The 27,500-nt window shown below is 42.0% G+C and overlaps 1 protein-coding gene across 1 annotated transcript in view; it reads right to left on the bottom strand.

Annotated features, from left to right (window-relative positions):
• LOC145391248 (zinc finger BED domain-containing protein 5-like) overlaps positions 1-27,500 on the bottom strand; it is a 185,892-nt gene that overhangs the window by 110,774 nt on the left and 47,618 nt on the right. The window contains exons 2-3 of the mRNA XM_080265919.1: positions 13,665-13,766; positions 9,743-11,317 (exon numbers count right to left, since the gene is read on the bottom strand). Of these exons, the coding sequence (XP_080122045.1) occupies positions 9,743-11,317; positions 13,665-13,766 (1,677 nt within the window). The remainder of the gene's footprint in view (positions 1-9,742; positions 11,318-13,664; positions 13,767-27,500) is intronic.

Raw genomic sequence — 27,500 nt, forward strand, 5'->3', positions numbered from 1 at the left:
TGGAAGACCTTGTCGGGTTGATAGGTGTAAGAACCGAGTCTCAGATGCATTAAAGACAACCACACTATTCCTACCCCAGGCAGAGACACGAGCCAAGTCAGACACTAGGTGTGCCACAGCCTCATCCCCCGTTTCTTGAAGCAACTGTTGAGATGGGCGCTGCGGGAACCGAATGGAAAGGTGAAGGGTGGAGTCATCAGCGTATGAGTGGACAGGGCTAGATGTACAGCTCAGAAGATCATTGATGAACAAAAGGAAGAGAGTTGGTGATAGGACAGAGCCCCGAGGAACACCACTGTCGACAGATCCAGGAGAAGAACGATGGCCGTCCACAACAGCGGCTATAGAACGACCAGAAAGGAAGCTAGCGATGAAGGCACAGACAGAAGGATAGAAACCGCAGGAGGGCAGCTTGGAAATCAAAGATTTATGCCAGACTCGATCGAAAGCCCTCGAGATGTCAAGTGCAAAAGCACTTAATGGCATTTAATACGGTTATCGTTCTTATAGTTGGGGGCAGGGGTGGAAGGCAGGATGGAGAGAGAGAGAGAGAGAGAGAGAGAGAGAGAGAATAAGAACACTCTTGTTAAATACTACCAAATAATGTGTTCTTTGCAACTGACAAATGGTATGAAAAATAATAACACTGATATAGGCACAGCAGCAAAAATACTAAAATGGATACACACCTGATAAACTGTAAAAGTAAGTAGTTCCATATGGGTAAATATTCCTTTAAATCTACGTGAGATTCACGAGAGAAGTATATAACGAACAACACCAAGCCACTTTTATTCTTTTTTTTTATTTTTCGTCACGGAAGTCTGCTATAATTTTCACAGCCCAGTTTCTATTCCACATGGTTATTACTTACCAACCTTTTTTTTTTTTTTTGCGAGGAAGAAGGAACCAAAGGCCATGAGCCTGCAATAACAGTTCCCTCCAAGAGAAAAACAAAATGCAAGAGAGAGCCAAATTCAAGATCCGATCATTTCGAGATGCCTGGACACACTGCGTTTGAAAGACTGGAGATCATAGCTAGCGGGAAATACAGACAGAGGGAGACAGTTCCAGAGTTGACCTGTTGCATAAATGAAGGACTTGCATTAGAGAGTTGGACAGAAAAGGATGAGAGTTTGTTGCTAGACGGGTGCTACACACCTGTCGTAGAGGTGGAGGGATGCAAGCAGACAGTTCAGAGGAACAGTGACCATTAAAGCAGCGATAGAAAAGAGATAAAGATGCAACAGTGCGGCAAAGAGACAGAGGTTGAAGGGAGTCAGTAAGAGAAGGAGAGTTAATGAGACGAAAAACCTTTGACTCCACCCTATTGAGAAGAGCTGTATGTGGGGAGCCTCCCCACACATGAGAGTTGTACTCCACACAGGGAAGGATAAAACCCATGTATAGAGTCAACAATATTGCAGGGGTAAAGAAGGAATGGAGTCGGCTTAGCACACCCAATCTCTTGGAAGCAGATTTTATAAGAAATGTAATATGATCTTTCCAAGTAAAGTCCCGAAAGAATGAAACCCCAAGCATGTTCAAGGATGATCCAGGATTAAGCTGAATATTATTAAACATTAGTGGGTATACCTGTGGAAGATTTTGTCGGGTTGATAGATGTAAGAACTGAGTCTTAGATGCATTAAAAACAACCAGATTATTATTACCCCAGTCAGAGATACAAGCCAAGTCAGACATTAGGTGTGCCATAGCCTCATCCCTTGTTTGTTGAAGTAACTCCTGAGATGGGCGTTGCGGGAACCGAATGGAAAGGTGAAGGGTGGAGTCATCAGCGTATGAGTGGATAGAGTTAGATGTACAGCTTAGAAGGTCATTGAAGAAAAAAAGGAAGAGAGTTGGTGATAGGACAGAGCCCTGAGGAACACCACTGTTGACAGATCTAGGAGAAAAACGATGGCCGTCTACAACAGCGGCTATAGAACGACCAGAAAGGAAGCTAGCGATGAAGGCACAGATAGAAGGATAGAAACCGTAAGAGGGCAGTTTGGAAATTCAAGATTTATGCCAGACTCGATCAAAAGCCTTTGAGATGTCAAGTGCAATGACAAAGCTTTCGCCAAAGTCCCGAAAGGAGGATGACCAGGAGTCTGAAAGGTAGGTGAGTAGATGGCCAGTGGAGCGTCCCTGATGGAACCCATACTGACAATCAGAAAGAAGGTTGTGATAGGAAAGATGCCTTAAAATAGTTCTATTAAAAATTGATTTGAAAAATTTTGAAATACAGGACGTTAAAGCAATTGGACGATAGTTAGAGGGTTGGGTATGGTCACCCTTCTTTGGGACTGGCTGAATGAGAGCAAACTTCCAGCAAGAAGGAAAGGTACAAGTTGACAGACAAAGACGAAAGAGTTTGCCTAGGCAGGGTGTAAGCACAGAAGCACAGTTCTTGAGAACAACAGGAGGGATCCCATCAGGCCCATATGCCTTGTTAGTATTGAGGCCAGTGATGGCAGAAAATACATCAGCTGAAGAAATTTTAATGTCAGCCATGAGGAAGTCAGAAGAGGGGAAGTGATGGAGGAACAGCACCGGAATCGTCTAAGGTGGAAATGGAGGAGAACGTCTGTGTGAAGAGATCTGCTTTATTAGTAGAAGAAATAGCTACAGAACCATCAGAGTAGAAAAGAGGAGGGAAGGATGGTGAGGTTAAGTTGTTAGAAAGGTTTTTGGCAAGGTGCCAAAAGGAGCAGGAAGAATTTGAGTTGGAGAGTTGAGAGCATTTATGGTGGTATCATTCTTATGTGGCGGTTTGGGTGGGGCACAAACCTCTGTACAGTGTTGCCACGTTTTCCATACCCCCGATGCCTCTCTCTCTCTCTCTCCTGGTGGGAGATGTGCGTCACCCTTGGGAATTTTGTTTCTTTTATGAGTAACATAAACTTGTGCTCTCATTTCTTTATTTTGTTTTTATTACATCTAATTATATTTAAAAATATTATTGTTTTACATATGGCGCCAGATGACCTCACTATTGTGGCGCCATGATTTGTTTTCATTCAATCACTCTCTCCCTCCTTCGTTCCCTCCCTTCCTCCATCTCTCACTCATCTGCACTCAACACTGCCCCTGGTCTGCCTTCCCCCCCCCTCTCTCTCTCTCTCCTCTCTCTCGTGTGTGGTATTTAGGATACATCTTGGTTATTTTCTTTTACTTTATAATGTACATATTGTAAATTTGATTTAATTTCCACACCACCCAGGAGGTAAAAGTCTTGGCGCGTCTTTTTTTAAGAGGTGTCCCCAAACAGACCTAGGATAGAGGAAGCTCTAGCCAGGTGGGACTGGGTGTGAATGTTGCCGCTCACGAGGGTTTAATGCATTTTTTTTTTTTTACTAAGAAACTGACATATTTTTACTTATATTCCTGCACATTATCTTATATTCATAATTGTGACATTATTACCAACCCCAGAAATATATTAACAGGCAATAAAAGTGACTACTTTTTTTTTTAACCAACACTGTAAAATATTTATGCCATGTTTCTGTAATGCCGTATAAATATTTTACGCATAAGTTTACTCTTCTTTCATATATTATAATACACATGTTACCAATATATTCTTATGTGTTTATCTTATTGTGATGCCTATTTTATATATCACAGCCATTCACATAGCGGGTATGGAACACGTGGCAACACTGTACAGAGGTTCGTGCCCCACCCAAACCGCCCCTTAAGAATGGTACCACCATAGTACGGATGAAATTATTTTTAGTAGAGCGAAGAACAGACTTAGCACGATTCCAGGCAGAAATGTAAAGGATGTGATTCAGGGGTGGGTTGGCTCTGGTACCTTTTGCAGGCCCTCTCCTTGTTGCGGACATCATTAGAACAAGCTTGACTAAACCAAGGCTTTCTTGCATTAGACAAAGGATACAGAAAGGAATGTATGCTTCCATGCCTGAGAGAATAACCTCTGTAATGCGCAAGGCACACTCAGACGGCTCCTGGCCATGAAAGCAATAATCATTCCAGGGAAAATCAAAGAAGTACTGCCTGGGGGCCTCCCAATCCGCAGCTCCAAAGTCCCACAGATGACATTTCTTTGGAGGGTCCACAGGCCGTACTGGAGTGATAGGACAGCTTAAGGTGATAAGGTTGTGATCAGAGGAGCCCAACCGAGAGAAAAAGTTTAACAGTGTAAGCAGAAGGATTAGTTGTAAGGAAGAGGTCAAGTATGTTGGAGCTCTCTCTAAGGCAGTCTGGGATTCAGGGAGGATGCTGTACAAGCTACTCTAGGTCATTAAGGATAGAAAAGATGTAGGCTTGTTCACCAGGTGGATCAGTGAAAGGAGAGGAGAGCCAAAGGTGGTGGTGAACATTGAAATCTCCTAAAATGGAGATTTCAGAGAAAGGAGAAATGGATAGAATGTGTTCCATCGTAGAAGTAAGGTAGCTGAAGAATTTTTGATAGTCAGTAGAATTAGGGGATAAGTAAACAGCACAGATATATTTAGTCAGAGAATGACAGGATAGCCGAAGCCAGAGTGTAGAGAATTCAGAAGAATCAAGTTCAGGAACACGAGAGCAAGATAAGTCGTTGCGTATATATACACAACAGCCACCTTTGGCTTTGAAATGAGTATAGAGAACGTAGGAGGATAAAGAAAAGGGTTTGCTGTCAGTTGCCTCAGACAGCTGAGTCTCAGTTAGAAAGAGAAGGTGAGGTTTAGAGGAGGAGAGGTGGTGCTCAACAGAGTGAAAGTTAGAGGAAAGGCCGCGAATGTTGCAGAAATGAAGAAGCGAGTCAGATAGTGGTTCCAGGCAGCTCAAGTCGTCACCTGGAGAGGGGCGGAAGGTGGGGGCATTTATGGTCCCCCACCCCTGGGGACTCCGAGGCTGTGTTGAGATGCCATGATTTTTTGAATTTTGGAAAAGGAAGTGTAGTGTGTACTGTGGATGTAGTTTGGTGTAGATAGAGAAATTTGTATTGGAGAGCATGCTGGCCTACTCTCTGTGTAACTAAGACACTGAAAAAATTCAGCAAAGGGGGATGGTCAGGAACTAGTCCTGAGGGCTGATGAAACGGGAGCTCTAGCTCTCCCTGTCATCAGCTTTCCATCCACCTCGGGAGTACTGCCCTGCTCGACTGCTGCTACGGTCTACTCACATATATATATATATATATATATATATATATATATATATATATATATATATATATATTGTCTAGTTCTTGAGTTCATTTGGGCACAATAGCCTCTCCAGTATTCACTACAGTTTAATACCAATACTGTACTTGATATGATAATAGATCACTATAGGCAATAATTTACTTTATTCTTATTACCAGGGCTTCAGGACGTTATAACTTGTACCTGATGGAAGGGAGGTACAGTGTGTGTGTGTGTGTGTGTGTGTGTGTGTGTGTGTGTGTGTGTGTGTGTGTGTGTGTGTGTGTGCAGGAACAACAACCACATCTATTATTTACAGGCGAATTCCTGCTGCCTTCATCTCTCTTTCTTAATATCTAAAAAAACAAACAAACAAACATAAACTCAAGAGTAAGAATCTCAGCCTCTCTGGTCACACAGTAGTCAGGCCTTTCATTGGTAATATCTAGCATTTACACAAATATCGCTTACTTTACATCTGAACTTTGAACTTTTCTCGTATTACTATTTGAGAGAGAGAGAGAGAGAGAGAGAGAGAGAGAGAGAGAGAGAGAGAGAGAATCACTCTTGTCTTATTCTTAACATAAGAACATAAGAAGAGAGGATAACTGTAGTAGGCCGGTTGGCCCATGCTAGGCAGCTCCTAGAAGAGTAACTGAACTACTAGAATGAGATAAGGATAGCAAAGAAGAAGGCTCTCCCCCGCCCTCCAAACCCTCCAGCCGAAGCCGGCAGGAAAAAGTCAGAAAGAACACCACGCCGTATAGAAAAACTGGCGTGGACATTTTACAGGAAAGTGTGAAAGGAGAATAGAGACTATCATAGTGTAACCTGAAAAGAAATTTTTTTTTGAATTAGTATTCGTTATAAGATTTTCTTTATTCTATATCCATCCCTTATTTGTCATATGCTTATCTAGCCTATGCTTGAAACTCTCAGTGGAAGAGGCAGCAACTACTTTGCTAGGCAGCTTATTCCATTCGTCTACTACTCTGTTACCAAACCAATTTCTTCCGATTTCCTTTCTGAAACGGAATTTTTCTAGTCTGAAACCATTATTTCTAGTTCTATCCTGTATGCTCACTTTAAGTACCTTGCTAATATCTCCCTTATTTATACCATTCATCCACTTAAACACCTCAATTAAGTCTCCCCTTACTCTACGCCTCTCTAGCTAATGCAGACTTAGTCTTTTCAGTCTGTCTTCATATGACAGGTTCCGGACGTCATGTATCATTTTAGTCATTCTTCTCTGTACATTTTCTAACGAATTAATATCCATTCTATAGTAAGGACACCAAAATTGTACTGCGTAGTCTAAATGTGGCCTTACTAATGCTAGATAAAGTTTCAGGATTACTTTAGATGATCTATTGCTCACGCTTCTCGAAATAAATCCTAGGACCCTATTTGCTTTATTTCTCGCATTAATGCACTGTTGCCTTGGTTTAAGGTCGTTACTAATCATAACTCCTAGATCTCTCTCGCATTCCGATTTGCTAATTTCTTTGTTATCTAAGCTGTATTTAGTATCTCCAATGGTCTTGCCTACGTTAAGTACTTTACATTTTTCAACGTTAAATTCCATTTGCCAAGTTTTAGACCATTTGGACAATGTATCGAGGTCTTTTTGTAAGTTATGGCAATCGTCAGTCGAGTTAATGATACGCCCTATTTTTGTATCGTCGGCAAATTTGCTGATTCTGCTATTGACTCCTAAGTCTAGATCATTTATATATGTGATAAATAATGAGGGACCGAGTACTGAGCCCTGTGGTACATCGCTAGTTACTAATCCCCAGTCCGATTTAGTTCCATTTATTAATACTCTCTGCTTTCGTCCTTTCAGCCAGGATTCTATCCATTTTAAGATATCGCCGTCTATACCGTGTGCTCGAACCTTTCTAACTAACCTTTCGTGTGGGACTCTATCAAAAGCTTTACTAAAGTCCAGATAAATAACATCGTAAGCTTTATCGCTATCTACTGCCTCATAGACCTCCGAGTAGAATGACAACAAATTTGTGAGGCAGGATCGTCCTTGCCTGAATCCGTGCTGACTTTCGTTTATAAGATTAAATCTTTCTAAGTGTTCTCTAATCTTATTTGCCAAAATTGACGCTAACATTTTTCCTACTATTGACGTTAGACTTATCGGACGATAATTTGACGCAGCTGATTTATCACCCTTTTTAAAGATGGGCACTACGTTTGCGGTTTTCCACGCCTCTGGAACTTCTCCTGAACTTAAAGAGTCATTAAATAACGTTAAAAGTGGCTGACATAATTTTTCTTTGGTTTCTTTTATAATTTTTGCATATATATCGTCCGGACCTGGCGATTTTTGAGGTTTTAACTTATTAATTTCTTTCAATACGTCCTCCTTACTAATAGTTATTTTACTAAGAATATTTTCCGTATACTCATGGTAAATATTTGCTGCTTGAGGGACCAGGCTTAGATTTTCCTTGGTGAATACTGTTATGAAATAATTATTTAGGATGGAGTACATTTCTTTATCTTCACTGGTAATGTCACCTGATTCTGTTCTGAGTGGTCCTATCCTATCTTTATTTTTCGTTCGGTACATTTGATAAAAACCCTTGGGGTTTTCTTTTGATTCACTTGCAACCTTAATTTCATAACTTCTCTTTGCTTTTCTTATCTCCCTCTTTACTTCTCTATTTAAAATTGTGTACCGGTTACGTAAGTGTTCCTCTCCACGTTTTATTTTTCTATATATTCCTTTCCTTTGGCCTATGAGAGATTTTAATCTGTTGTTTAACCATCTTGGTTCTGAATTGTTAGTTCTAAACAGTTTTGAAGGAATATATCTATCTTGGCCTCCGTGTATTATATTTATTAACTCGTTATACTTCTCACTGGTTGAACGTCTGTTTGGTACTGGAGCTGAGTTAATTTCCGTCACCTGGACTACATTCCTATCTACCACCTCCCCCCTCACAGACACCTGACGGACATCCCCACGTGCTTCCTGCGCCTGACCTATGACCTTTGGATCCCCACTTACCTGGCATTCCCTCAAATAGCTAATCTCCCTGTGGAATACCGTTCGAAAATAAGCTCTTAAGCCATCGAAATCTCCTAGACGAAAATTAGGAACGGTGGAGGTATTTTCAGTGGAACAGACATCCCAAATAAATTTGAACTTAATTATGATCGCTATTACCAAGTCGTCCACCAACCTCTATATCGCTAATGATATTTTCTTTATTAGCTAAAACCAAATCTAGTATATTATTACCTCTGGTGGGCTCCCTGATATACTGATAAAGGAAATTATCCTGTACTACCTCTAGAAATTCCTCTGACTCTGCATCTCCTGTCTGATTTCTCCAATCTATCCTTGGCAGATTAAGGTCCCCAACAATTATTACTAAGCTGGACTGTGATGCTTTCCTAATTTCCTCCCAGGTCTTGGAAATATTCACAATTAATGACGAACAAGACAGACATCAGACAGTCAGACAAATAGATGGGCATCGAAAGAATGATAATAATAATAATAATGATAATAAAAAGTGAACTGAGAATTACGAGGATTTTAATATTGTAAGGGTAATGATTCAGTGGGCATTCTCGGTTGATGTGGTGTGTGATGCCGAGTTAAAGTGTAGGAAATTCAGAAGAAAGGCTGAATATTTTATTTTGGCTTTCGTGATAGTACGAAGGATAAATGCAAATCAAAGAATATGAAATCAGCGAACGTACTTGTCTGCTTCATTTCTCCCTAATATAATAGCATAGTTGAAGGACTGGAATACTGTATGGTTTAATACAGGATTGTTCCTTATATTAAATCTTTGCTAATGGTTAGTTGTATTTAAACGTTTATCAAGAAGCATTGCTAGATTTTGTACACAAACAAGTCATTTTAGTGTATCATAAGTCAGATTTACTGTATTATTTTCTTATTCAGTGCATAATTATCTTATTCAGTTCCTAATCAATAACTGTAACACCACAGGACGTGCAGTATATAGTGGCAGTTGTAGGGGGCGCCATTACCATTCTCCTGTCCAGCTTGATCAATAATAGAGAACATGGGGAGAAGGAGGATCAGTTTCGTGAAATTTAGGTACCTTACTCAAGAGATCAATGCAGGAGGCAGTGATGAGGAGGGAGGGGGTAGCTTAGGTTTGACCTCAAGAGATCGCTGTAGAACAGGGGTTTTCAACCTTTTTATCCCCACGTACCCCTTCTGGTATTTTTAATGTCAGTAATGTACCCCCTTCACTTTGTATAAAGTGGACAACATTAACTCAGATAAACATTCCATTGTGTTTATTTGCCTGAGATGTAAAAACAAAATACATTATTATTGCATGAGTTGCAAAGGAAGTTAATGAGATGACTGAAACTGTTTTTCATCAACTAGCTTAGTCAGCTGAGGAGCAGTGTTTGCTAAAGCACATCTAAGGTCAGCTTCCACATTCAGTCGAGACCTTAGTTTTGATTTTATGACAAGTAAGCTGGAAAACCCAGTTTCACACAAATATGTTGATGGGAAAAGCAACAGAGAACGAAGAGGCTCCTCTGCGACATGTGGATATGACTTGGATATTTTACACCAGAACCTGACTAAAGAAGACTCTTTCTCAAATAGATCACTAGCACTGGAGTCATTCACAAAGTCAATAAACTCTTCCTGAATCTCATCATTGACAGAAGCAACATCTGTATGGAAAGGGTCTCTAATTAGCTTCAAGATTCCTTCAGACACATCAGGAAAGTATCTCTTTATATCACTTTGCAGTGAGGCAAGGTGATCCACTATTAAGTTTACCATCTGGTCTGATATGTCTTGCCTCTCAGCAAGTGCCTCAAACATCTCAAAATTTCCTTTCTTTACTTTTGTCTCCCACAGTTTCAGCTTCATCTGAAAACTCTTCAATTTGTCAACAGCGTCAGTGACAACAGCATCAGCTCCTTGCAAAGATTTGTTCAAAATATTTAGGCGTGAAAATATGTCAAAAATATAGGCAAGGCCAGTGATCCACTTTGGATCATTCAGTTTCGCAAGATAAACCTGAGTTACCTTCTTGTCATTACAGCTAAAGAACAATCCCAGCTCGTCATTTAACTCAAACACTCTTTTGACAACATTTCCACGAGATAACCATCGAACCTCCGTGTGATATAGGAGTGTTTCATGAACAGAATCTAAATCTGAGCATAGAAGCCTAAATAGTCTAGAACTGAGAGCACTTGACTTTACGAAGTTGACCATCTTTACCGTGTCATCAAGCACCTCCTTGAGCTCAGTGGGCAGTGTCTTGGCTGCTAAAGCCTGCCTGTGTATCATGCAGTGCATATGTTTGACCTTGCTGTTAATAGCTTTAACCCCTGTTTTAAATCCTGATTTACTGCCTAACATTGCAGGAGCTCCATCTGTTGTGCAACCACATAAGTTTTCCCAGTGTAGTCCCTCACCTTGAAAGAAAGAATTAACTAGCTCAAAAATATCTGCACTAGTAGTTGAAGATTCGAGAGGGTGACAAAAAAGAAAGTCTTCCTTAAAATCATCATCTTTGATGTATCTCGTGAATACCAGCAACTGAGCACAATTATTTACGTCAGTCGTTTCATCCAACTGGAGAGCAAATATCCCTAGGGGTGCTGTTTTTATCTCAGAAACCACCTGGTCTTTGATATCTGTGGACATGTCAGATATACGTCGCTGAACAGTGTTATCTGACAACGGCACAGTGTCAAGCTTTTTAGCATGTTGTTCCCCCAGCATAATCCTAACTATTTCTTTGGTACATGGCATGACCAGCGTCTCCCCAGTGGAGTGAGGTTTCTTCTGCTGAGCAATTTTCAGTGCAACTACATACGAAGCATGAAGAGCAGCTTTATTTGACTGATGAAAACTGCCTGAGTGATCCAGTTTTGAGCCGTTTAGCATGGTTTCTCTGCGCTTAAAGTAGTCCACATCTTTTCCTTTCAGGTCTTGGTGACAACCGTGCAAATGTCGTTGGAGCAAGCTTGGTTTCATGGCTGCTGGAGACAGTACTTTGGCACAGATGACACACTGAGGCATTTCAGTTCCATCTTTAATGATGACTGTGAATCCACACCTTATATACTCCTCACTGTAGCGTCGTTTTTTCTTCTGAGCCTCCATGTCATCTACGCTATTGCAGTCTACACTGAAAAAAATATAAGCATTTTATGGGGTTTTGTTATATATATTACCGCATTGCAATGTATTATCAAGAAACATCTTTAACAACATAAATTGTGCAGTGAAAAAAAAGTTCGTTACCCAATTTACTATCGCAAAAAAAAAGAATCAACATTAAATAAAAAATATGGGACCCGAATATACAAAAGTTTGCTGTAAAATGCTAATAACGACAAATAAACTACAGTAGTGCACCAACTTTCGCTACAGCAGGATTCGCGGAATCCACTTTCGCGGCATGCACCAAATATTCCCTAACTTCCACTTTTGCTTGAAAAAAATCGATTTTCGCGCACAAATTTTGGGTTTGGGACAATATTTTGAACTTTGAATTTCCTGCACCGCCCGCCCACAACCCACCGCCATCTTGAATGACGTCATGTCAACACTCTGTCCACCCATTCCCGCCATTGTGTACGAGCGTGCTAGCTCCATTGTGTTGGATTCTCACGGTTCAATGGCCTCTACTATACCTGGTAGTGTGGGGAAAGGGCCTGGTGGTGTGGGGGGAGAGCCTGGTGGTGTGGGGGGAGGGCAGGGAGACAGTGGTGGTGATAAAAAGTGGCCGGGACATTCAAAGTCGGGAGGAAAGGCCAAGGCTAAAAGAGAGTATCGTGTTGGAGTGAAGAAACGGCAGTATAATAATGAAATGAAAAGGAAGATAGTTGAGCACATGGACAAGGGCGCAAAAAACAGTGAAATCTGCCGTACATTTAACATCCCAGAATCGACAGTGCGTAGTATGAGGAAACAGCATGGTGGTAGCGAGGCAGCAAGAGGTGGCGCCAATACGTCTGGCGTGGCTAAGTAGGCCCGCCACGCGCCTCGGATACTTACCCCCAACATCCATTAAACACCTCAACCTGGTCTCTGTGGTATGTTTCTCCTCATATAATGTGTACTGTACAGTTTTTATTGTTTGTATCTCACAATGCAATGTACAATAGTGATTTGATGTACTGTATTGCAAGTGAAAATGAAAATCTGATGTTACTTTAGGATAACCGGGAACCAATTAGACTTTTTGCCATAAAGACAATGCCCCAATTTTCGCTAATTCCACTTTCGCGCATTATTTTTGGACCCAATTGGGCGCGAAAATTGGTGCCCCACTGTATACGACTCATAATCAGACCACGGCAAACGTGAAAGTTAAATTACACTACACGGTATAAGAAATTCCGAAAATTACTCCTCAAGTGGCATAACTTATCACGTATATTCAATTAATTGCATAGAAACAGACAACTGGAAAGGAAATAACTACGTGATTTTTCATGCTAACGCAAGCAAAAAAATATTATATTAGCACACGATTATATTATCACATAAGTATACAATGCCCCACATCACTCACATCCACACACACTTGACACATCACACAACTACCAAGCTCTGGCCAAACCGTACTCTGATACTCCACATCACACCCAGTCATGTCACACAGTCACACCACACATCACACTTAAGTTAAGGTGATCTTACATCGTGACTACACATCGCCGCTATAGTAAATCGTTTGCACAACACCACTTGGGTCATACGAAATGCTATGTAATGTTTTCTATTTCATCAACCATTTTCGTTAAGAAGAAGTCAGGGTTACTTAACAATATTATACTTGCCAACGATATGCAGTTTGCGATAATAATGTTATTGAAAAAGACACAGCATTCCGATATTAATATATCAGCAAAGAAAGTAGCCACAAAGAGACCAACCTGCCAAATATCAGCAACACCAGTCAATCTCAATTCCACGGCTGTTGGGTGGTGACTGGTGCGTTCCCAGCAACACCTCGCGCAACTCTCTCTGTCCGGTACGCGTACAGTACAAGTCAGGCAGCCGGGCCCCTACCCAAATGACGTGTGGAGAGCGCGTACCCCCTGACAGACCCTTTGCGTACCCCCTGGGGTACGCGTACCCCAGGTTGAAAACCTCTGCTGTAGGAGGTAGTGATGAGGAGACAAGGGCAGCATCAGTTTGGTCAATAATTATGCTCAAGAGATCAGTGCAGGAGGCAGTGATAAGGAGGGAGGGGAAGCCTCAGTTTGGTCACTGATTAGTTGCATTACTCAAGAGATCAATGCAGGAGGCGGTGATAAGGAGGGAGGGGGTAGCATAGGTTTGGTCAATATTAAACTCAAGAGATCGCTGTAGGAGATAGTGATGAGGAGGCAGGGGCAGCATCAGTTTGGTCAATAATTATACTCAAGAGATCAGGGCAGGAGGCAGTGGTGATAAGGGAGGGGAAACAGCAACATCATACACAACTTGCATTGTGGATGGACGCTAACCCTTCCATGTCTCACCCTGGCTGGTCCACTATTGACACAACTCCAATGACTTTCACTGGCCTGATGGTGGTGACGTGTACTACACGTCTCGCGGTCGCGATGTCAATCCCTATTAGCCTATACGGAATACTTAGAGACTTTGTTACTTGATAAAACTGTTTCATCTGCACTTCAATGGGACACATCAAGAAGATATTAACCCATCTACCCGAGAACGTCAATTTTGTTTTATTAGTGCTGAATTAGTTCAGTTGGCCATAGTATCTAACCTCACGATTTTCAAGTCTCTCCCATTTTTAATGAAGCCGCCTAGATTATAAAACAAGATCCTGTTGTTGATGTCTCCCTGATATATGTGAGTACACAAGTGGGTATAACAAGACAAACTACTTGTCTGAGGCAACTGATAGCAAACCCTTTTCTGCATCCTTCTACTTTATCTATACTCATTTCAAAGCCAAAGGTTGCTGTTGTGTATATGTACACAACGACTTATCTTGCTTTCGTGTTCCTGAACTTGATTCTTCTGAATTCTGTACTCTCTGGCTTCGGTTTTCCTGTCATTCTATGACTAAATATATCTGTGCTGTTTACTTATCCCCTAATTCTTCGATTATCTTACTTCTACAATGGAACGAATCCCATCCGTTTCTCTTTTCTCTGAAACCTCCAAATCAGGAGATTTCAGTATTCATCACCACCTTTGGTTCCCCTCTCCTTTCACTGATCCACCTGGTGAACAGCCCTCCATCTTTTCTATCCTTAACCCCTAACAGGTGGGTGGCGTTACGTAACATCCATGCGTAAGGAGGCGGGCGTCTTTATGTAACGTCCGGCCATTTTCTGTCCTAATTTGTTGGTAAAATTGGGTGATTTGGCATCCTTGTCACCTACTGTCCTACCCTCCACCCACCCAATCCTTGAAACAATTAAAATTGAATATACGTAACTAAGTTGTAGTGTTATAACTGTTCAGGTATAATAGAATATAGGCACGTAAGTTTATGGAGAATGTGAGTGTATTCAAGTACTTGGGTAGTGTGATGAGTAAGGATGGAACTTCTGGGGATGAAGTGCGTGAAAGGGTACAGCAGGGAAGGAAGGTTGTTGCTTCACTGAAAGCAGTGATGAGAAATAGGGAGGTGAGTATGGAAGTTAAGAAGTCATTGCATGATAGTATTGTGATCCCTACCCTGACGTATGGAAGCGAGGAGTGGACCTTGCAAGAGGGGAACAAGTCAAGAGTGAGAGCAGTGGAAATGAGTTACTCGAGAGAAGCATGTGGAGTAACGCGGAGGGACAGGTTGACGATTGAAGAAGTGAAGGAACGTTGTGAGGTGGATGTGGATGTGGTTGAGAAGATTAGGAGAAATACACTGAGGTGGTTTGGACATGTGAAGAGAATGGAGAATGAAAGACTGACTAAGAGGGTGTATGTAGGTGAGGTGGAGGGAGGGAGAGGGGTAGACCGAGGATGAGGTGGAGGGATGGAGCTGAGAGGTATATGAGGGAGGGGGGATGAGTTGGGGGGAGGGTAGTCAAATGGTGGGTGACAGAGCGACTTGGAGGTGTTTTGTCTGTGGCCACCCTTTGCGGGATTAAGGCGTCGGGGTATAGATAGATAGAAGTTTAACTGTTGGTGTTCAAGTAAAACAGAAGACACATAACACTATGAAGGCAGTGATCAGTATAAAGAATTCATCAATGATAAATTTAGTGTTCACTGATGAAGAAAAAGAAAGTGAGTGAAGAGTTTGCTAGCCTCGCCTCAGGGGCGTTTTGCGATAAGGTGCCTGCCTGCACTCCTCCCTCGCTCTTCCCCTCCTCCTACAGCCAGCAGATACGTATTACCATGTAATAAACACCTCTTACCTTAGTTTTTCATCCATTTTCATCATTTTATGCATATTTAGACTTATTCCCAGATACTTTATTTTTACAAAAATATGCTGCCGCACATAGTTGTATAACTGATAAGTTGCCCGCCCATAAAAGGTTAATGACCTACTGCAGCTTGTACAGCACCCTACCCGTATCCCTGACCGCCTTGGAGAGAGTTCCAAAATACGTGACCTCTTCCTAACAATTAATCCTTCTACTTAAACTGTTAGTCTTTCTTCTCCGTTGGGCGTCTCTGATCACAATCTTATTACCTTAACCTGTCCTATTGCTCCAGTATGGCCTGTGGACCCTCCAAAGGAGCATCGGTTGTGGCACATTGGAGCTAGTGACTGGGAGGCCTTTAGACAATACTTCTTTGATTTTCCCTGGAATGATTATTGCATCCATGGCCGGGAGCCATCTGAGTGCGCCATGAACGTTACGGGTTTTACTCTCTTGGGCATGGAAGCATACATTCCATTCTCATATCCTTTGACTAATGCACAAAAAGCCTTGGTTTAATCACGCTTATTCTAATGCTGTTCAGAGCCAGAAGAAGGCCTGTAAAAGGTGCTGGAGTCAACTCACCCATGAATCACATTCTTTTTATGCTTCTGCCCACAACTGTGCTAAGTCTGTTCTTCGCTCTGCTAAAAATAATTTCATCTGTACTAAATGCTCTCAACCCTCCAACTCAAATTCTTCCCTTTCCTTCTGGCACCTTGCCAAAAACCTTTCTAACAACTTTACATTATTATCACCTCCTCTTTTCTAGTATGATGGTTCTGTAGCTATTTCTTCTACTGATAAAGCAGATCTCTTTGCTCAGACTTCCTCCTCTAAATTCCACCGTAGACAATGCCGGAGCTGTTCCTCCATCACTTCCCCCCTCTGGCTTCCTCATGGCTGACATTAAAATTTCTTCAATTGATGTATTTTCTGCCATCACTGGCCTCAATACTAACAAGGCATATGGGCCTGATGGGGCCCCTGCTGTTGTCCTCAGGAACTGGACGTCTGTGCTTACACCCTGCCTGGGTAAACTCTTTCGTCTTTGTCTCTCAACTTGTACCTTTCATTCTTGTTGGAAGTTTGCTTTCATTCAGCCGGTCCCACAAAAGTGTGACCATTTCCAACCTCTAACTATCGCCCAATTGCTTTAACCCCTCGATGGCCGCCAGTGTCGAATGACGTTTAGCCAATAAATGGCCGCAGGTGTCGTTTGAGCGCGGCCTGTAAAAAACTACAAAAATTTTGGGGAAGTGAATGAACATTCTGAACGTCTTCATACTGACCTACACTACACTCTCATACACCCATCAAGCAGTTCAGAGCCTGCTGCTGTGATGAGTGGATTTTCGATTTTTTCGCTCCTTGCAATGCCTAAACAAGCACAACTACATCCATTATCTCGACCCAGGCAGAAAATATCATGTTTGTCCTTTCTTGCAAAACACACACAACCACCTGTTTACGGTTATGAATTAATACAGGCACAGACAAAAAAGACACGATATTAAAGTGAAAAATACATTTTTGTCTTGGTATCTTCATCTATTTGCTCAGGTTCATTGTAATTGTTTGGATCATTTGATAGTGTGCGACTTGTAGAAAACTGTGAAAACTTTCGGGAAGTGAACGAACATCTAGGACATGAGACTGACCTTGACTTCACCCTCTCACATTGTGACATATCATCTGTCAGTTCACCACCTGCTGCCGTGGCGAGTGAATGTACGATTTTTTCGTCCGTGGCCATGCCTAAAAACACATAGTTACACCCATTATCTTGACCCAGACAGAAAATATAATCATTTTCCTCCCTTGCAAAACATACATAACCACCCTGTTTACGAGACTGCAACATATATTGCGAAAATAACAAGGTAAAATAACAAGGTGAACGTGTTGTTATGGAAAAAATACGTTCTCCCACATCTGTAAACGTATTTATTTCTGCTTTGACTGTATTCGTAATAATTGGACTTATTCGTAGCTTTGAAACTGCATTACGATTTTATTTTTAGCCATGCACGTGGTGTGGGGACTGTTGCAACTCAACTTCCGTTTTGCTAATTGGATCTGACCCTCCACTTTCATCTGTGGGAGAGCCTAGCGTCGAAGGACGGGCCATTTTCTCATTTCGGACTGAAAATTTAATCCTTTCACTCCCTTTTCCAAGCATGGGCACAACGATAAAGTAAAAAATAACTCGAGGCTACCATAAACGTATTTTATAATCATAAAAGTGAAAAAATATATATTTTCTCCAGCCATTCCTAACATATTATGTACTGAAATCATTCGATATCATCATATCTCATAATATGCACAACATTTGAGCACCATTCACATTGTTTTGGGGGGTTAAAAAAAAATAACATCTGCGAAATTGCACTGCGGCAGTCCCCTGGGCGGGAATATCGGTTGCCGATATTTCTGCAACTTTTGCGCTATATTGCAAGCTATTGAATGGGTCTAGGGAGCCGGGATTTGCACTGTTAGGTGCGTCTGAACTTTCTCTTCAATTTGGCAAGAAAAAGAAATCAATTTTCGAAACTTCAAAAAATGACCCCAGCGTCGGTCTGGCTTACATGGAAAATTCACCGGCCTTCGTCCACGGAGGGGTTAACATCCTGTGTCACATATGTTTTCAAGTATACTCTTAACAAAAAAAATTTAAAGCATCTTTCCCATCACAACCTTCTTTCTGATTGTCAGAATGGGTTCCATCAGAGATGCTCCACTGGCTATCTTCTCACCTGCCTTTCAAACTCCTGGCCATTCTCCTTTCAGGACTGGCGAAAGCTTCGCCATGCACTTGACTTCTCAAAGGCTTTCGATCGAGTCTGGCTTAAAACTAAAATTTCCAAACTGCCCTCTTATGGTTTCTATCCGTCTATCTGTTCCTACATCTATAGCTTTCTTTCTGGTCATTATATGGCTGTTGTTGTAGACGGCCATCGTTCTTCTCCTAGATCAATCAATAGTGGTGTTCCTCAGGGCTCTGTCCTATTACCAACTCTCTTCCTTTTATTCATCAGTGACCTAAGCTGTACATTCAATCCTATCCACTCATGCACTGATGATTCCACCCTTCACCTCTCCATTCGGTTCTCGCAACGTCCATCTCAGCAGTTACTTCAACAGATATGGGATGAGGCTATGGCACACCTAATGTCTGATTCAGCTCGTATCTCTGAGGTAAAAGTAATCTTGTTGTTTTTAATGCATCAAAGACTCAGCTCTTACACCTATCAGCCCAACAAGATCTTCCACAGGAGTACCCACTAATGTTTAATAATATCCAGCTCAATCCTGCATCATCTTTAATCATACGTGGGGTTTCATTCTCTCGGGATTTATCTTGGAAGGATTATAATACATCTCTTGTAAAATCTGCTTCCAAGAGATTGGGTGTGCAAAGCCGTCTCCACACCTTCTTTACCCCTGCACAGCTGTTGTTGACTTTATACACGGGCTTTATTCGCCCCTGTTTAGAGTGCAACTGTCATGTGTGGGGAGGCTCCTTGCATACAGCTCCTCCATGTAGGGTGGAATCAAAGTCTTCGTCTCATTAATTCTCCTCCTCTTACGGACTTCCTTCAACCTCTGCCTTGTCACTGCACTTCTGTATCTTTATCTCTTTTCTGTTGCTAGTTTAATGGTCACTGTTCCTCTGAACCGTCTGCTTGGATCCCTCCACCTCTATGACAGGCCCGTAGCACCCGTCTAGCAACAAACTCTTATCCCTTTTCTGTCCAACTCTCTAATGCAAGAGTTAACCGTTACCTCCAGTCCTTCATTTTTGCAACAGTTCATCTCTGGAACTGTCTCCCTCTGTCTGTATTTCCTACTCCTATAATCTCCGGTCATTCAAACGCAGTGTGTCCAGGCATCTCGAAATGAACGGATCTTGAATTTGGCTCTCTTTTGTATTGTTTTTGTTTTTCTCTTGGAAGGAACCGTTTGCGGGCTCCTGGTCTTTGGTTCCTTCATCCTTGCATTAAAAAAATATCATTTTACATGGATGGCTGTATCAGACATAACTAAACACATTACTAGTCCTGAGTCGTGTCTCCATGGTATATGCTAGTACACAAGTAGGTATAACAAGACAAACTAGACATACTGTAAATATAGGCTACTCTAAATGATATCTTCGTAGCATGTCACTCTTCAGTGGTGGGTACACAACACGTAAGTAAACATAGCACTAGTCCTATGTGATGTCTCAAAGGCATGTCCCTGTAAAGGTGTGGATATAATTATGACACATAACTAGTGATATCTGAGTCACTGGCTGGATTACTGCACCGCCAACACCAATACCATCATCAATACAAAATCGGAAATTCAAATATTTAAAACAAATACCACCACTTCCCTATCAGGCTGGAAAACACTTTAACGAAATGATGGTCAGTTTGTGACATTTCTTATCGTGCATGAGAGGAAAACGATGACATTCAAGGCTGTGGAAAAAAAAAGTGAGAGATCATTAGCGGGTGTCGTGTCTGAAGTAGGTGGGGAGTATTGATGTGTGTGCAACAGTGGCTTAATACACGATAAAATAAATGCAACCAATACCCGCACCCATCCAAATGACAGAAAACAATTAATTAATAGGAGAGATGGCTCTTTTAAAATTATAATTATTTGTAACTCTCTCCCTCTCTCTCTCTCTCTCTCTCTCTCTCTCTCCCCCGCCATCCAAGAGGCAAACTTACATGCAGGAGTGGAAAAAAAAATTACAAAGATTACATAGATCTAACGGTCCTTGTCATGAGATCTAGCTATAGAAGTTTGAAGAATATAAATAAAAGCACAGGATACAAGCACTTTTCCATTCACCCTCGCCCTTATCCCTGCCACTCATCAGTGTTGAAGACCCTTGTTAAAGTTTATGGCAGAGAGAGAGAGAGAGAGAGAGAGAGTTCGTGTGTTCAGATTTCCTTTCATAATATTCAATAGTTCTTTAATATATCTTTGTTAAATCTTTAACGCTCTCTTCTGCCACTCTTCATTACTTTCCCATTCCTCACCTCTGCCACTTCAACTCACCTTCCCCCTCACCCTGACTCCTGCCACTTCAACTCACCTGCCCACTCACCCTCATTCCTGCCAATCTCAGCCTTTCCCTCACCCTCATCTATGTCACATCAGCTTACCCTCTCTCTCACACTCATCCGTGCCACATCAACTCATCCTCTCCCTCACCCTAATCCCTCTCACTTCTACCCACTCTCTCCGTCACCCTCACCTCTGTCTTTTCAACTCACCCTCTCCCTCAACCCTGCCACTTTATCTCATCCTCTCCCTAATCCTCACTCCTGTCATTTCAACTCATCCTCTCCCTCACCCTACCTGTGGCATGCGATCAGTCAGCGGTGTGTTAAGTAATTCCTCTCGCAGTGTGCACTGAAGTTAAACTAGGATCTGTCTGTCTGTCTTTGTGGCTGGCTGTTCAGTAGATTACAAACAACCAATGGGAGGAGGATAAACAAATGTGATAATGGTTCTTTTGATCTAAGAATTAAATGGAATAATAATTTTGGTATCATTTTGTCAGCAGAGAATAACACGGTCATCAAATCGCTGACAGACAATCCTGTATTATTGATTAATCTTTTAAATGATTCGCTTAGCAAATTACTTTAAAATTATATGAGTAAACGTCTGGTGGTCTGATAACTGAAGTTATCAGTGGCAGGGACGGTGTTGCTTTTTGCACGGACAGGTAGGTTCCAAATTTCAGGAGCCGGGGAAATGTTTGTTGACCCTTTGATGTCACCAGGGGCTTGTAGGCTTGTCATCTAGCCTTATATGTGAACTATGTCAATCACTGCTGCTACTCTTAGGCTTGTCATCTACTCTTACATGTTGTGGACTATGCACAGAGTGAGAAAATGTACGTAAAGAGAAAAGTACATTATTGAAATATATCAACAGGATTTTAAATGGATGACCGAAGAAGAAAGGATGAGGCAAAAGGGAAAAAAAAGGAAAAGTAATAGTGAATGAAAAGACATTCATAGATTTTTTAAACAATGAAAAACTGCAACAAAAAACGAAAATGAGTGAGTTAAATGTAGCGAGAGACTCGATGTCCAAGGTTAAGGGTGTGAGTGGAAAAGTAAGCAGCGATTAGTATATACTTGTCATGCGGCACCAGCATAATGTAGATATACTGACACTGCCCTTCTCTATACTCACACTAAGGGTAATAGTAATCAGTATGTATGTCATGTGGCACCACTATTACATATACTGACACTGGCCATACCTATATTCACTCTTACCATTCTTTCTTGCTCACGTCTTTCCTCACTTCTTTCAATACCGTCCTCCATAACCGTCTCTCTTTCGTATCTTTCTAGAAAGACAATCCACCATCCTCCCACCCTTTTTTCCATCCTAACTTCCCCTGTTTTCGTTTTTTTTTCCATATATTTTTACCTTATTTACTTGCCTTGTTCGTATTATTAGTTGTTTTCCGGGGAGGGACACTTAACCCTTCGCCAACCCACTTGTTGTCACGTAGGGAACACGTGTTGGTTAGTTATAAGGTTACCACTTAGCGTTGTCAATGATTTCCTGATTTACAGGAAACCATTTGGCTTGCCACTCAGTGTATAGCTACCCTAAAAACAGAGTACCGCTACACTAAGTGAGTGGATGATGGGCGTTAGGAGAAACACACTGAGATGATTTGGCCATGTGGAGAGGATGGAGAGCGAGAGACAGACAAGGAGAGTGTACGTGAGTGAGGTGGAGGGGGGGGGGAGAGGGAGAGGGAGGACAAAGATGAGATGAGGGATGGAGTGGAGAGGTATATGAGAGAGGGGGGTGTGAGCTAGGAGCAGGGCAGTGAAATGGTGGGGGACAGGGCGACATAGATGCAATTTGTTTATGGCCACCCCTTACGGGATGAAGACGTCTGGCAATAGGTAGATAGATAGATTTACTCTACTTCCTTTTCCTTCCTCATATTCCCACTTATTGTACACAAAGTCTGCTCCCTCCTATCTTTCCTTTATATAACTCTATTTTCTCCTCACTTTGTTGTCCTCCCCCCCCCCTCTCTCTCTCTCTTTCTCACTCTGTCTTTTCGTTCTTCCTTTTACCATTTTCTTCCACACAGATCTTACCCTCCTCCCCGCCTCTGGTGTAAATGGCACTTTTATCAACAACTTTTCGTAATTTCAGACATTAATGGAATTACCACATAACAGAATGTTAATTCTGCCACGGTTGGATTATATCAGATGGTTTATGTGCTGCCGATAAATATAAACTGAATTATAACTCCCAGTGGTATTATTAACATGGCATATTCCCCTCCCAGTTTCCCTATTTGCTGATAAGTAAAAAAGGTACTATATAATCAATGAAATACCGCCCTTGCTGCCACAATCCTTGATGAAAAATTAGAAGAATAATGCGATGGGGAGGGAAAGGGCATGAGTTAAACTAACCTTGAGTGGGGAGAGCGGAGGGGAAGGACTGAGGAAAGGGAGAGGGAGAGCTGGATGAGGAGAGAACGAAATGTGGGAAACATTTGGGGGGACGCAGACATTACTACGAACGAGAAAGGTAAAAGGAGTAAGTTATAGATAGTGTGAGGTAGGGAAAGAGTTTGTTTTGGAGGAAAAAGTAAGAAAAAGAGACTGTAAGGTAGGGGACGGGGGACAAGATGAGGGAGGGAGAACAGTTAGCTAGGGAGATTCGTGCAACAAGGAAAGCGTGTGAGCAGTGCAGTGTGGAATTCTGAGACCTGCACCACACAGACAATGTTGGGAATAGTAGCTCGCACGGAGTGGTTGGGCGTTATGATATGTGCACAATACAGAGGCTTGTGTCACGGACGGAGACGGAAGGGTGATTCCCTTAACACCAAACAAGGGTAGTGGAGTTGGTGATGTGTGCACAATGAAGATGATGATGCTATGTATGGAGATGGAAAGGTGATGTCCTAAACACAAGATAAAGGTTGTGGTGTTGGTGAGGGTGAGGGTGAGAGAGAGAGTAGAGGCCGTAGTGACTGAATAAAAAAATCCAAACTGGGTGTGTGCATTAGAGTACACCCTGGAGTGCTTATGTTTGCTTCCCCCCCCCCCGAGTGTGTGTGTGTGTGTGTGTGTGTGTGTGTGTGTGTGTGTGTGTGTGTGTGTGTGTGTGTGTGTGTGTGTGTGTGTGTGTGTGTGTGTGTGTGTGTGTGTGTGTGTGTGTGTTTACTAGTATTATGACTGAGCCTCTGCTACAATAATTACTTTCACTGTAGTGGCAGGAATCCTGTGTATGATTATGTGATTTGCTATGGGAACTGGCACACCCAAGTGTACTGCTGTGACAGGCTGCATAATACACACACAAAATTCAAAAAGGGAAATAAAAAAACTTTTCATCTTTTCTTTTTCTAAAACATCGCAACAAAAAATAAAGGTACACAAAACCATCCCCTCAAAGATGAATGATAAAAATAGAAGGGGAAGGGGGGAACACGGAGGAAGTGGAGAAAAATGGCAAGGGGGGAAAAGCACAGTGCAAAACTCATATGAAACTGTGGGGGAAATTGTAGTTCTATAGGGATGAGAAGACGGACACGAGTAAACAAGGAAAAAGGTGGTTGTGGGTGTGGGAGCAAGCATGGGCGGAAGGAATGGGTGGGAAGGTGGGTGGGTGTGGAAGGACTGTTGGGGTGTGAGGCGAGATGTGTATTCATGTGGGCGGAGGAGAGGATGTGTAGTGGCCGCGGAGGGTGATGCGTAATGAGGGGAATGGGAGACCCGGACGGAACGGAGGAAACGTGAGACGGACAGTGGTGGATGGGTTGTCATTATGTTATCTGAATACAGAAAGAATTTTTTACATCTGATACTTTTCTTTTAAAATGGCTGAGCACAGAGATTCCATACAAGGAACTAAATCACCTCTTGTAGTTGCATGACTGCTCAGTTTTGATAAAATAAAGTAAGAATACAGAAGTGGCAAAGTTTGCCAGCAGTACAACAGACCAATTAGAAATTCCTTGATCACAACCTTAGGAGAGGGAAATTTACGTACAATAGTAGCAGTAGAGAAGCTGGATCAGATAAGAACATACTTCAGTGTCATCCATCCTTCCATTGTCTGAAGCCGCATCCTGTGATGGAAGGTAGAGAAATTAAGACTTCTCGGCGTTTCTCATCCCTACTCAGTAATGATCACTGCACTCACTACACACCACCTTCCCTCATGTATTACTTCATCCTGTTCCTTTACCTCATTCTCAGTCTATCTTTACATCATCTACCAGCCACCATCATCGCAATCATTCTAATCCAACAGAATCACAGTATTAATCCCATACATTACCAGGCCTTTCCTAAGCTAAATAAAAGAGTGTAATGACAGAAAAATATATATATACTGTATATGTCAGCGTACTGATGGTGTTACTTAAACCATATGATGTGAACACAATATTAAACCCATACATTACCAGGCCTTTCCTAAGCTAAATAAAAGAGTATAATGGTAACAACAACAACAAAATATGTCATTGTAGTGATGGTGTTACTTAGACCATATGATGTGATCACAATATTAAGCCCATACATTACCAGGCCTTTCCTAAGCTAAATAAAAGAGTGTAATGACAGCAACAAAAACAAAATATGTCAGCGCAATGACGGTGTTACTTAAACCATATGATGCCATTAGCCACAACTATTACAACAAACTGTCTACCAATCACTGGCACGGGCTGGATGATGAAAGGAAAAACTAAATATGAATAAAAAATATTGCATGCGTCCCACACCATCGTTAACGATGCTCCTCTATTTTGTTTATGTACACATTTATGAGGGTGAGGGTGGTTGTGGGGGTGGGGTAGGGATGGAGATGGGGTGGGGTGGGGGCTGTGGGAATGACCCATAACGACCCATATAAAAGTTATTGTTTTTTCCATAATTTTCACCAATCAACTTTTACATATTGGCTACCGATACTTCGTATATTTAAATTATAAAACATGAACATAATGAAGTACAGCAGATTCACATATACACACACTGTTCTTTACTATTAACTCCCTTTGTCTATAACTGCTGATGCAACTAAGGCTCACTTTCCGTGCCTCCTCTGTCTTTCGTATGCCTTTATTCTTCTTAAAGGTAATCTAAAGAGAAATGTATTCATGCAGACACATTAAAAAACAAATAAATCTTTGAAAAAATAAAAGCCGGATATCAAGCCGGGGATGCCTGACCACTAAAACAAATATTTACCCAGTCATCAGATGTGTTGATCTATCTCTATCTACGAGTATTGCCAGACGCCTCAATCCCGTTTGGGGTGGCCACAAACAAATCGCCTCCAAGTCGCCCTGTCCCCCGCCATTTCACTGCCCTGCTCCCAACTCACACCTCCCTCTCTCATATACCTCTCCACTCCATCCCTCCATCTCATCCTCGGCCTCCCCCTCCCTCTTCCCCCCTCCACCTCACTCACATACACTCTCTTCGTCAGTCTTTCACCCTCCATCCTCTCCACATGGCCAAACCACCTCAGTGTGTTCCTCATAACGCTTCCTATCACATCCACATCAACACCACAACGCTCCTTTATATTCTCATTCGTCAGCCTGTCTCTCCATGTGACTCCACAGGCTCCTCTTAAATAACTCATTTCCACTGCTCTCACTCTTGACTTGTGTCCTTCCAACAACGTCCAAGCTTCACTTCCATACGTTAGAGTTGGTATCACAATACTGTCATGTAGTAACTTTTTCACTTCCATGCTCAGTTCCCTGTTTCTTATCACTGCTTTCAAAGAACCAGCAACCTTTCTTCCCTGCTGTACCCTTTCAAGCACTTCACCCTCCAAACCTCCATCCTTACTCATCACACTACCCAAGTACTTAAACGTACTCACATTTTCCAATTCCTCACCATCCAACCTCGCTGTACATTCACTGACTTCACCTCTCTCAAAGACCATCACTTTACTCTTCCCTACATTCACCTTTAGATTCCGTTTCTTACACACTCTCCCAAACTCATCCACCAAGCCTTGCAGCTCCCCTTCGTCTTCACTCAACAACACAGTATCATCTGCAAACAACAGTACAGGGAGTTTCCAAACACTATCCTCTCTCACCAGGGACACTCCAACATCCACTACCCTACCTTGTACCTCTTTTATTACCCCATCCATGTACAGATTGAACAACCATGGAGACATGACACATCCCTGTTTCAACCCAACTTTCAAAGAGAAAAATTCACTTAGTTCACCATCCCGACGCACTGCAGCCTTCGCACCATCGTACATACTCTTCACAGCATTCAACAACTTCCCATCTACTCCATATATTCTTAACCCTTTCCACAATCCTTGTCTATCCACCCTTTCATATGCTTTCTCCAAATCCATGAAAGCCGCATACAACTTCTTTCCCTTCTCTAGAAACTTTTCCACTAAAGATCTAAGAATTAATATCTGATCTACACAACCTCTTCCCTTCCTAAAGCCTCCCTGTTCTTCTCCAACTAATTTCTCTGTTCTTTCTCTAACTCTGTCAATAAGTATCCTACCATTCACTTTTCCTATTATACTAAGAAGACAAATGCCCCTATGATTACCACACACTTCTTTTTCCCCTTTTCCTTTGTACAGGGGAATCATTATACCTGACTTCCAATCCTCCGGGACTCTACCTTCCTCCCAGGCCAATCTGCACATCTTCCACATCCATTCTACTACTATCTCTCCCCCATGCTTCAGCATTTCACCACACACTCCATCAATTCCTGGGGCTTTCCCTGATTTAACTTTCCTCATTGCTTCCACAACTTCTATCCTACTGATTTCTTCCTGTCATCTCACTTCCCTCCTTTTCCCAGCCAATATCGGCCAGTACTGTAATGTTCTGCGTACCAGTTGTGTTCAGTAACTGACATATGCTACATAAACATGCTATTG

This window comes from Coenobita brevimanus, chromosome 17 (genome assembly GCF_032717465.1).
Source record: "Coenobita brevimanus isolate Jiangsu-jjx chromosome 17, ASM3271746v2, whole genome shotgun sequence".
NCBI lineage: Eukaryota > Metazoa > Arthropoda > Malacostraca > Decapoda > Coenobitidae > Coenobita > Coenobita brevimanus.